The sequence below is a fragment of the Helianthus annuus genome, chromosome 11, assembly GCF_002127325.2.
Source record: "Helianthus annuus cultivar XRQ/B chromosome 11, HanXRQr2.0-SUNRISE, whole genome shotgun sequence".
Taxonomy (NCBI): Eukaryota; Viridiplantae; Streptophyta; class Magnoliopsida; order Asterales; family Asteraceae; genus Helianthus; species Helianthus annuus.
Window position 1 is genome coordinate 54,812,447 of NC_035443.2, and position 12,192 is coordinate 54,824,638.

At 37.1% G+C, this 12,192-nt stretch overlaps 2 protein-coding genes across 2 annotated transcripts; one reads left to right on the top strand and one right to left on the bottom strand.

The window, feature by feature from the left end:
* Positions 1–489: 489 nt before the first annotated feature.
* On the top strand, positions 490–5,361 carry LOC110876990 (mRNA turnover protein 4 homolog). Its single transcript, XM_022125151.2, has 8 exons — positions 490–602; positions 1,732–1,897; positions 2,077–2,167; positions 2,268–2,326; positions 2,480–2,540; positions 2,697–2,787; positions 3,136–3,212; positions 5,082–5,361. Exons 1-8 carry the CDS (start codon positions 575–577, stop codon positions 5,196–5,198), a joined length of 690 nt encoding a protein of 229 aa, XP_021980843.1. The 5' UTR covers positions 490–574; the 3' UTR covers positions 5,199–5,361.
* Positions 5,362–8,173: 2,812 nt separating this feature from the next.
* Positions 8,174–11,981, bottom strand: LOC110876983 (WD-40 repeat-containing protein MSI1). Its single transcript, XM_022125143.2, has 6 exons — positions 11,530–11,981; positions 10,091–10,417; positions 9,859–10,011; positions 9,496–9,620; positions 9,308–9,403; positions 8,174–8,569 (listed from the first exon to the last, which is right to left on the bottom strand). Exons 1-6 carry the CDS (start codon positions 11,872–11,874, stop codon positions 8,344–8,346), a joined length of 1,272 nt encoding a protein of 423 aa, XP_021980835.1. The 5' UTR covers positions 11,875–11,981; the 3' UTR covers positions 8,174–8,343.
* Between the last annotated feature and the right edge of the window lie 211 nt (positions 11,982–12,192).

The window sequence follows — 12,192 nt, forward strand, 5'->3', positions numbered from 1 at the left end:
TACTGGTCATCGGGTCCCCGTCAAGGACGGTTACCCGTCAGCCCAGCATTCTCAGACGCGATGTTCTATCGGGCCCTGGCTGTCGCTCTGACTGACCTTCGCCCGGAAACCATATTGCCCCCACACGAGAGACTCGCTGGGGTAACAGCCGTGTAAAACCGAGTTGCCCTCCGGATCGAACCATGCCTCGGTAGAAAACGATCCATCATTGGGACGAAACCCCCCCCCCACCCCCATATGCCACAACCGGGAGTCGAACCGGTGACCTCCAAGGAGGAACCGGCCCAACCTACCACTTGGGAACCAACTGGGCTGGAATAGTTTGAATCCATAAATTCAACAAAAGAAAATTAAAAGATATATTTAGGTGTAAAGTATTATTGTTAAAAAGATATTAAACATAAAGAAATGGGCCTGAGCCCAAATCATAGATCAAAAAATATATTGAGGCCCATAATATTGAACCAACACTGTAAGCAAAGGGTTTAAAACCCTAGAAAAAAAATCCAATTTCAGGGTTTAGTTTCGTGAAACCCTCCGACGAAATTTGTAAAACTTGTAATTGTAAGCAGAAATGCCGAAATCCAAGAGAGATCGAGCAGGTAAAGTCTTTAAATTCTTCCTAATCTTCTGATTGCTTCTGGTTTGAGTGATTCAATCGATTTGATTCGAATGCAGAGTGTGATTGCAACTCGTTTGATTGAATTTAGGCCTTTTTTGATAGTTGCATGCATTAGAATTTAAAAGTTGCAGTAGGAGATCGTTTGATTCAACTTTTTATTTTTTAAATCAAGCTTCCGAAGTGAAATTGTTAAGAAAATTAAACAAACGCATATTCTTGTTCATGTGCTATTATTAAGAAAATGAACATCTTCGTGTCTTTTATGTTCGTTTGTTGACATCCTAAACGAACACAGATGAACAAATATAAATGAACATTTGTATTTTTTTGAACGGCCAACAAACTCAATCCCGAGCACTCTAGAGATCATTGGCAATGAACATTTGTATTAATATTTAGAGTTAAATGCCATTTTATTAGTCCCTGTGATTTGGGCTATTTGCCAGTTTAGTCCAAAGGTTTCATTTTTCGCATGTGGGTCCAAAAAGGTTTCACCGTTGCCATTTTAGTCCACTGTGTTAACTTCATCCATTATTTCTGTTAACGAGAAAGGCAATTCGGTCATTTTATATGGCCGAATTGCCCTTCTAGTTCACAGAATTACATATAAAATGACTGAATTGCCCTTTAAGTTAACAGGAAAAATGGATGAAGTTAAACCCAGTGGATTAAAATGGCAACGGTGAAACTTTTTTGGACCCACGGACGAAAAATGAAACCTTTGGACTAAACTGGCAAAATGGCCCAAACCACATGAACTAAAATGGCATTTAACTCTTTTTAACTCTAATATTTAAATAAGAGTTAAATGCCATTTTAGTCCCTGTGGTTTGGGTCATTTTAGAAGTTTAGTCCAAAGGTTTCATTTTTCACCTGTGGGTCCAAAAAGGTTTCATTTTAGTCCACTGGGTTAACTTCATCCATTTTTTCTGTTAACGAGAAGGCCAATTCGGTCATTTTATGTGGTCGAATTGCCCTTTTAGTTAATTGTGGGACATTGGATTGATGACATGAAAGTATCATGAGAAGTTTCAAGTTCTTATCTTGTGTAGTCGTTTTATGTTTTGGGCTTGTCGTTTTGAAAAGTTGTGTATTTTTGTTGAATGCAGTGACGTTATCGAAAACAAAGAAGAAAGGGAGAGAGCATAAAGAGAACATTGTGAACTCCATTCGGGAGGCTGTAGAGCAATATAATTCCATATATGTTTTTAGCTTTGAGAACATGAGGAATCTTAAGTTTAAACAGTTCAGGGAGCAGCTTAAATCCACCAGCAGGTATTTTAGATTTAACACATGATCTATTTTACTTAAATGGTATGTATGTACATATGGGAGACACAAGAACCATATGGAAACATAAACTTTAATGTATACAGCAAATATATTCGGTGAATAACATGACATGCATTTGGATATAATATATGCGATTTTTTTTTTTGTGTTTGGTGTTTCAGATTTTTTCTTGGGTCGAACAAGGTCATGCAGGTTGCGCTAGGCCGCTCTGATTCTGATGAAATAAGAACGGGCCTTCACAAAGTGTCCAAGGTACTCAATTTTTTAGTTAAAAATATGAGTTGGCAATCGGTCCATATCACTTGATGTACCCTCGATTGATTAGAATTTTCCTTTCATTATCTGTGTACAGCTTCTTCGTGGGGATGCTGGGCTTTGTGTAACTAATATGTCTAAAGAAGAGGCCCAAAGGTTACCACTAAACACTAGGCTCTGAGTCACACTTAAATTTGCTGCGTGTAAAGATCTTGATCTGATGTTAATATGAGTCAAATCTAGTTTGTTTGAGTGCTTCTTTTTATGCTTATTACATGCATAACAGTTTTTACCACTTCATTTCTGCAGAATATTTAATGAGTACGAAGATTACGATTTTGCTAGGACGGGCAGTATTGCTACAGAAACGGTTAGTAAAAATCTTGATATAATTTATAAGTAAATGTTTTTTTGCATACATTTACGTGGCTTTATTACTTAAGTATTTCATGATATCATTGCCAAGAGTATTGAGCATGTGAGTCAGTGTATTAACATGTTAAATGTCTTATGTTTGACTTCTCAGGTGGAACTTAAAGAAGGTCCGCTGGACCAGTTCACACATGAGATGGAGCCATTCTTGCGCAAGCAAGGAATGCCGGTGCGCTTAAATAAAGGTATCCACTATATCTCTTACAAGACACGACACACGAACACACAATTAGTAGAGGTGGCAGCTTTAACCAATTTGCTGATGAGCGTGTTCATCCGAATTGTATTCTACATCTAACTGGTCAAAAGAGTTATTAAAAAACTTGGCTAAAAAGAAACGAGTCAAATCTAGACTTGTTGAATTATTATACATTACACATTTCATTAGTTATAAAAAAAGATTACAAATCTTGAAAAAAGTGTTTCGGGTCAACCCAACAGGTGTCAACCGAATCTAATGATTAGCCTAGCGGTTTTGACCAATTTACCGAACCCCTGATTGTTTTAATTTTGGTTTTGTTAATATCGAGCAGGAGTGGTGGAACTTGTTGGGGATTTTGTTGTTTGTGAAGAGGGGAAACCCATATCGCCTGAATCTTCTCGCATACTGGTTTGTTCTCAGCATTCTTTCAATATAATCACAATCAATATCTTTTGTATTAGTTGGTGTGTACAGTGTAGCATTAAGATATTTGAGGTGGCCAGTGGCGAAGCTTGAGATTTCCGACCGAGGGGTCGAAAACGTATATACCTAAAAAAATTATAAAACCGGGGGGTCGAAAACTTATATACCTAAAATATTCTATACAAAAACTACATACCGGACACTACTGATCGAAAAGTTCGCCCCCCGCGCCCCTGGAGGTGGCTATGTTCTGTCAGAGAAGTGGTGAAGTGGTCCTCGGTTGACCCTTTTATGAATGAGTCGATTCGAGTTACGCTTTTTTTCTAATTGGACAAATGGGTAAATAGAAAGGAAACGGGTCAAAAGGTTCAAGTGTCACCTTAAGTGTACTATTATAGCATGATCCTTTTATTTGAAGAATAAATTTCAAAGTTCGTCCTTTATGTATGTCTAATATATCAAAGTATGTCCTTTATCTTTAATAACCTCAGAAAACATCCTTAATGTTTGAAAAACCAATCAGGTTATGTCCTTTACCCTAAACCTTGTTTGTTTTCCCAGTTAAATCAGGTCATGCGAGAAGCACATGAGGGTATATTGGTCTTTACCTTAATAAAAACCCTAAACTCCACCATCATCTTCTCCATCTTTCAATCACCTACACATCAACATACCCCCTTCTTCTCTCTATCTAACAATCCTACCACCACCACAACCTGGCATATTCAAGAGAGAGAGAGATCGAGCAGAAGAGGAGGCAGGAAAGAGAGAGAGAACCGGCGCAGCCGGTGCCGTCGTCTACGGCGGCGGTGGTTCCAGCGACCCTCTCGAGTCACAGCAATATCCAACTCGTCATCTTCACCTCTTTTACTCAACGTTGGCCACAGTTTCTCAACAGCCGCACCATCATTCTTAACACTTTTGACCAGCCTCGCAAACTCAGTAACCATACGAACTTCCTGTGCAAGATCAGTCATGACAGTATGCTGACTTGGTAGAGGGGCCCACCCAGTCACCAACTCAGTGAACCCCGATTCGGTTGCGGTCGTGAACGTACCCTGCTTCTCTTCAAAAGGGATAACAAAGTCATTTAGATGCAAACTACCTTTTGTTCCTGAAGCGACAATGGTCATTGTTAGATTTGCGAGAAACGAGCAGTGAAGTGTTGCAACTTTCCCGTCGTCCAAGTGTAAAGCGGCCCCACAGGATATGATAACTCCTGCTTTGTTAAATATGGTTCCTGGTAACGCGGTTACGGATTTGGGCAGGTGGGTCGTGGTGGCGGTGGTGGCGGCAGGTAGGTTGTGGTGGTGGTAGGATTGTTAGATCTCAATAAACCACTTTGTTGCCCTAATTTTGGTGAGTTGAAAGAAATTGGGGTTTTTTTGTTCATGGGTTATTGATGATAATGTTGATGATAATCTGGGTTTTGAAGTTTTGAATATCCGGGTTTTGAAGTTTTGAATATTTTTTTCTTTGTGTTTTGAAGATCTGGGTTTTGTTTGAAGTTTTGAAGATATAATGTGCAGATTATGAAGCTTATAGTTAAGAGAAAGAAGATTTGAATTTTTTATAATTTTATTTTTCTAGTATTAAGGTAAAGACCAATATACCCTCATGTGCTTCTCACATGACCTGATTTAACTGGGAAAACAAACAAGGTTTAGGGTAAAGGACATAACCTGATTGGTTTTTCAAACATTAAGGATGTTTTCTGAGGTTATTAAAGATAAAGGACATACTTTGATATATTAGACATACATAAAGGACGAACTTTGAAATTTACTCTTATTTGAAAGATGAAATTATTTTGTGTAACTATATATCTGACATGTTAGTTATTTATAAATGCAGCGGTTAATGGACATGAAGATGGCTACTTTTAAGTTAAACTTGATATGCAGATGGAGTCCTGAAGACTTTGAACTTTATCAAGAAGGTTTGGAAGGTTCGGATATTGAATCTGCTTAATTTTCATTTTGCTGTACCAAGTTATAGTTAGGGCAGGTTTGGAATTCAATGTTTTAAATGGTTGATTTTCCATAGCAACATCATTTCAATGTTTTAAGCTATATTGAATCTGCTTAATTTTCATTTTACATCATCACACAATATAAAATGTGATTCTTGTTTTAATGGCAATAAGAACATGAACATATGAAAGGATAGCAATATGATCAATCAATGAGATAATTAATATTCGATAGAAGCAACATTGTCGATGACACGATCAAACCACGGATCAACCGTGCGAAGTATGGTGCAGACGATTCAAGATCCGAACCATGGTAGCTTCACAATCACTATATAGTTTAACCATGGATCGTCCATATTGTGAAATTCAAGATCGAAAAATGAAAATAAAAATTTAAGCTTTAAACAAAAGTTATATAAAAATAAAATATGCTTATAAAACAAGGTCTTTATCAACTCGAATGAAATTTTAGGAATGGATTTTTCAAAATAGATCAAGGACTTTGAGCACTTGATAAAACTTAAATGTTTACAAAATAATAACATGACTTTAAAGAAAGAGAGTTTACACAAATGTAAGGGTGGACGGGGTGTATGCGGGTAGGAATAGTATGCAACTCAAACCTTCTTTATTTTATAAAAAAAAACAGTAAAATGCATGGGAGGGAAAAGCTACTACTTGATTTTATTAGAATGCAACTCATTTTTATAAAAAATAAACAAAACAAGGTTTGCAATTATATCAAATGAAGTTTCTACTTAAAGAAAAAAAAAATTACTCATTTTTATCGCATAACTTGTTCTATTTAGTTTTTAGATAGAGTAAATTACGTTTTTGGCCCCTGTGGTTATATCAGTTTTACTATATTGGCCCAAAATAAGTTTTTTTAACAGATTTGCCCCCATGGTCTCTATAACTAACCGTTTTGGCCCCTAAATCTAACCAAACCCTAACTCAGGTTAATTTATTGGTCACATGAGGGGTATAATGGTAATTTCATCCTGATTTCTTTTTAACCCCTTCTCTCTCATCATCTTCCCCAGAACCCTCTTCAATCCCACTCATCATCTTCCCCAAAATTCAAAGCAACCGACGAACAAGCAATCAATTTCTAGCGATTAACAACTTCCGGCGAACCTGCAATTTCTAGCGATTAACAAAAACGTGAAAAACCCTATCCGATTTGTGGTCTCGTGAACCCTTGGCTCCCCCATTTAAATCTTCCTCCTCATCAGATCAAAACACACACACAAACACACTGATATTTTGTTTGTTCCTCCAAAATGTCTCTTCAAACGCCATTCTCATCATCATCGCCATTTTTGCTGAAGAATCTAGGAAAATCGATCGGATTTGTGAGATCAGGGGTTGTGCGTTGTGGATCAAGTGTTGGTGGGGAGAATCTGGGGATGAGCAGTGGAGTGTTGTTTCAGCCGTTTGAAGAAGTGAAGGAGGAGTTTATTGTGTCGATTTCGCCTTAGAAGTCGCTTGCTTTATCAACGCTATTTTCATGAGTCTGAAGCTGCCATTAACGAGCATATAAAGTAAGTTTGTGCCGATTTAGCCACTGTTTCTTATGTTATATGAGTGAATCGACTGATTTGGTTTAGTTGCCTAATATGCTCCGATTGCTTGTGCTTGTTGACTGTACTGCTTCTGATGCTTGTGCTTGTTGACTGTACTGCTTCCAATTGCTTGTGCTTGTTGCCTAATAGGCTTTTGATCTGTGTTTGAAGTTTATGTGGGGATGATGATGATGATGGTTGAAGATGATGATGTTCGTTAAAGATCTGGTTAGATTTAATTGAAGATATGGGGATGATGATGATGGTTGAAGATGATGAGATCTGGGTTAGATTTAAATAAGATATGGGGATGATGATGGTTGAAGATGATGATGTTCTTGAAAAATCTGGGTTGAAGATGATGATGTTCTTGAAAAATCTAGATTAGATGATGATGGGAGAGAAAATTACCAATTTACCCATCATGTGCCTAATAATTAACCAGAGTTAGGGTTTGGTTAGATTTAGGGGCCAAAACGGTTAGTTATAGGGACCACAGGGGCAAATCTGTTAAAAATTCTTATTTTGGGCCAATATACTTTTAGTTTTACAAATAATTGTTTGTTTACGAGGGTCTCATGGTTTTAAACTTTTAATGAAATGTATTTACGAATGAACAAGTGAACAAATACAAGTTCGCTAAAATTCCCTTTTAGACTAGTTGTAGCGGGGCTTGAAGATCAAGCTCCTTCCTTGGCGTTATGCGACATGTGGCATCCCAGTCAGCAAGGGACATTATGGGGCTAAGTTAAAAAGTGGTGTAGTGATATAATGCTCCATAGTGCCCCTTTCAATGATTACCCAATATTTAATTTTATTTTATTTTCTATTGGTCAATTCAACAATCAACCGGCGTTTTAATAATCATGCTGATCACTTCACGCCCGGGGGGTTATGGGGCGTGAAGTGGGCCACTACACATGATTGTTAATGTTTGGAACTCAATTATATCTTGTATATTAAAGTTAATAGTAGGTCAAAATTTATTTGGTGGTGTCTGATTTTTGTATGATTCTCAAGAAACACCACTCATATGGGCCATGGGCCATGTTCCACTAATTTATTTATGTTTATAAAAAGTGTCAGATATACATGTGTGGGTTTTATAGATTATGGGTATTTACGTCTATTTAGTTTCAAGCAAATACTACGGCAAGGTTGGATGCACTATGCAAACAGGTTCAGATTAGTCTCCGGTAGAACCCGCAAACACGTTTAGCTAACCAAGTGGTTTTGAGCTAACCTGGTGGGTTCACTCGTTGACAATTAGAATATGTTTTGTCGTAATTAAATTGTATGGTTAGTTTATACCTAAACTTAAAAGAAGTTATCCACGTTTGTTTTTGGTTACAAGTTTATGAATTTTGATATACTAATATGCAAAAAGATATATAAACATTGACGCATGTCAAAAGCAAAGTTAAATCAGCATCAAGCAAATTGATGATCGAAAAACATATCTTTTACAGCAGCAGCACAACATAATTCAACAACACAAAACCAAATATTTAAACATGTTTTAGATTAGACATAAACAAAACCTAAATGTTCATATTAAACTATGTTGATGGTATATTCATGCACCTCGGGATTCCTCTGCAGGTGTTTCGTCTTCATCATGGTAGATGTTTTCAGCCATCTGCCAGATTTGAAGTATGTTATCCTCGGCGACACTCGCGACCACCCATTCTTCACACGGGTTCCATGAGAAATCCGAAACTTTGCTTGTATGTCCCCCATGAATGAATAGCAGTTCTGGTGGGCCATCTTCAGCGTCCTCAGGTGTTTGTTCCTGGTCAATCCTGTGTTTTCAAACAAAAACATTAGTAAAGAAATTTTAAAACTAAATGTAACTTCTACAAAAAATGTGTGACTATGGATGATCTTGTCACAATTTTAATATTGAACACATGTATGCCCCGCTTGCGGGGTGCACATGTAATGTATATATGTGTGGGCGCTCGGGGGGCAAAAGTGAAATGGTACTAACTTCAACGTTATTTTACTAATTTCGTGAAAATAACGTTAAAAGCAGCGGGATGGTTAATCATGCATCATATGGTGACGTTGATAGCTGAAAGACACGGGAGTACATGCACCAATCAGTCTCTGTCCCGATTGTTTTGAGTGTTATGTGTCTTAGGTCCAAGGCTTGATACAAAACTACAATCGAGCCTGGGGTATCACTGGAAGCAGCCTCTCTATTCCTACAGGGTAGAGGTAAGGCTGTCTACATCTACCTTCCTCAGACCCTACCTTAGCTTTGCTATTGGTGGGATTTACTGAGTACGATGATGATGTATGCTACTCCTATGGTCATTTGTAGACAGTGGGCAACCGCTATAACTTATCTGATAGCAAAAACACGCCTCAAAGTAAGCATTGACCTTTGAATAATAAATATTCCATTAACACAAAACGACTAGATTTATCTCACTTGCTCATAGATGATATTGAAAACGAAAGCAATCACCAATATCTCAACGCCATTATACTTATAAAATACAACCACAACGCTAATAGACAATTCAAGTGCGTACCTGCTAAGATCCCACACCATTAGTCGTCTACCAAGACAACAAGAAGCTAAAATCGTCTCATTCTCAGGATTCCATCCAACCTGGAACACTTCCTCCCTATATAACATGAAATAACAGTTAAATTCATGCTAGAAAATAAAAATAACACTAACAATAATCAAAGATATGTATAAACTAAGAACTCTTACTTGTGACAATCAAAGGTATGGAGAGCAGTGTTGAGTTTTCGTAAGTCAAATAACTTAACAGTCTTGTCAGTTGATCCGGTTGCCAAAACCCATTCATTAAAAGGATTAAAAGCTAGGCAGTTGACCTATATCCCAAACACATAAACAAATCGTCAACTGTCGTTAAACATATTTGGTATTTTTATTTATAGAAAACAAATAAATAAAATAAAAACTACATAAAGGTCGCTATTTGTTGCTAAAAACCCTATGGCGCCACAACTATGCTCCTGTAGCCCATTTTATTACATCAAAACAGATATTCTTTTTTTGTACTTTTTAAGACACGTTGTTGCTTTTATAACAGTGAAAGAGTGTACTTACTTCACTTTGGTGAGCCATTACACTTTGGACAGGCTTAGTAACAGACGGAGACCGGAGATCCCATATGTGCAAATACTGATCATCCCCACACGAACCGAAAAGATATTCATGCCTCAGATGCCACGCCACGTCTTCTACAACCCCATCATGAACCTGTTAAACATTACAAAAAAAATATTAAAATCAATACAAGTATAAAGACAGATGAAAGTTCTATAACATGTAAACTTACTTTGAATATTTGCATGGCGTCAAGTGATTTATTTTTGGGAGTTCCGTTAATGTCCCATAAGCAAATTTGAGCATCATCAGAACCGCTAAGCAAATGACCCTGTTTAAACTTACTCCATGATAAGCCGTATCCCTCGGTGTTGTGGCCCCTTAGTCTCAAATCAGGACTGCATGCTCCGTCTAGAGGAGGTTTAGACGGGTGTTTGCTGTAATCAAAGACGTAAACTTCGGCACTGACAGTTTTTGTAGCGATAATGAACGAGTTTTGAGGCATGTAGCGAGCCCTGTTCACCTCTCCATCATGATTTATCTGCTGAATTATTTGTACCTGAAAAGGAATAAACATAAACATACAATAATTTTTTTTTCAAACACTGTAAAACAATACAAAGCTAATGCTACTTGCACACACGCATGTGTGAAAACAGAAAATAATCCCTAATAGTTATATAAGTAATAGTGCAGAGTAAACCATGAATATATAATTCGACAAATGAACCCGTAAACCTAAACAAAATAAACGTAATAGCATAACTAAACCTCAAACACAAGTTTATACAAAAGTAATGATGGCATAGGTAACTATCGAACGTTACATCAATTGTTAGATCAAACTTAAAACAGACAAATCATCCAAGTTTTAGATAACTACAAATTCACAAACTTGTTCTCGTGTCACGCTACTAAACCCCGAACCTGAATCCACAATAAAGATACTTTAAGAAAAAAAAACAAACCCAATTCACAATTATAACATTATAAGGTAAAATAAAAAAAGTTTAAAGTTTAAAATGTCCCTGTTTCACTGGATTTTACTATAACCCCTTAACATTTTAAGATCCATCTCAAAAATAGTAAAATTCACAAACTTTTTCTCAAGTAACACTACTAAACCCCAAACCTAAATCCATAATGAAGATAAAAATAAAACAGAAACCCAATCCACAATAACACTACACACCACAAAGTCAACCATATAAACACAATCAAAAGCCATCAAACTATTCACCCAAAGTTACCAATTGAAAAACACTTCAAATCACCAACAACCCTTTATTTGAAACAAAACCCTAAACATATTCAAAAACTAAATTATCAATTCTTAACACATAAAAACCAAATCCTTTTTATAACCCTTGAATAAGATTCATCCAAATTATGTTTAACAAAAAACAACTTACATAAACCCCTAAACCATAGTGTATTACATCAGCAACTGATTAAACAATCCAAACAAAAAAAAACCCAACACATACACAAAATAAACCCTAACCCTAATTTCAACAAATCCAACAAACAAAGATCAACCCCTGTAAAACAAAAAAAAACCAACCACAACCCACCTCAATTACCAATCCCAAACATCAAAAAAAAAAAAAAAAAAAAAAAAAAAAAAAAAAAAAAAAAACCCACATCAACAATCCAACAAAAAACACAAACCTTTCCATTAGTCCCGCCAAACCCACCAAAATCAGATCGATCATCATCGTAATGACGAGCATCATACTCAGCATCTTCAAGAGGCAACTGAACCTGAGCCAGCATAAGATAATTGGGCTCGTTTTCCGAGGTGTGGGTCCCAAGAATCAGCTTCTGAACGGAGTAATCTTTTCCGGCGGGCTCATCACGGTCCGGGAGCCACTCAACGGTGAGTGAAGGCCACTCGAGTGCGTGTGTGATGACCAGATCGTACAAAAAGGGTGTGTTCTTTTTCCACACTTTGTATTCTTCGTTGATTAGTCTTTCTTCCATTTCACCCCTCATATCATCATCATCTTTGCCCATTATTTGGATGGAATTGGGGTGAAAGATTTGATTTTTGGGGGTTCTTTGAAGGTGGAATCGGAGGGAAGTGTGAAGAGGGAAAAGGGAGGAGGATTGTTGGTTTTTTTTAGATACGGCTTGAAGGGTTTTATGGTGTGTGATGGGCCGGGTGTGGGTTGGGCCTAAGTGGTTTCTTTTTCCTATTTAGGGAAATTAGGTTAGGTTTTGTGGCTAAACCGGATCGGGTTATAACCGGGATGGGTTTGGTCGAAGAATGTCAAAATGGGTTAGGGTTGAAGCCGGTTTAGAACTTGTTTTAATTGGTTTGATTCGGGTTTA

Excerpts from the sequence above, each read along its gene's own strand:
- LOC110876990 (XM_022125151.2), top strand. The coding sequence starts at position 575 with ATGCCGAAATCCAAGAGAGATCGAGCAG. Across the intron at positions 1,898-2,076 it reads CAGCTTAAATCCACCAGCAG|ATTTTTTCTTGGGTCGAACA; the intron begins GTATTTTAGATT and ends TTGGTGTTTCAG. Across the intron at positions 2,168-2,267 it reads GCCTTCACAAAGTGTCCAAG|CTTCTTCGTGGGGATGCTGG; the intron begins GTACTCAATTTT and ends ATCTGTGTACAG.
- LOC110876983 (XM_022125143.2), bottom strand. The coding sequence starts at position 11,874 with ATGGGCAAAGATGATGATGATATGAGGGGTGAAATGGAAGAAAGACTA. Across the intron at positions 10,012-10,090 it reads ACGCCATGCAAATATTCAAA|GTTCATGATGGGGTTGTAGA; the intron begins GTAAGTTTACAT and ends AATGTTTAACAG. Across the intron at positions 9,404-9,495 it reads CATACCTTTGATTGTCACAA|GGAGGAAGTGTTCCAGGTTG; the intron begins GTAAGAGTTCTT and ends CATGTTATATAG.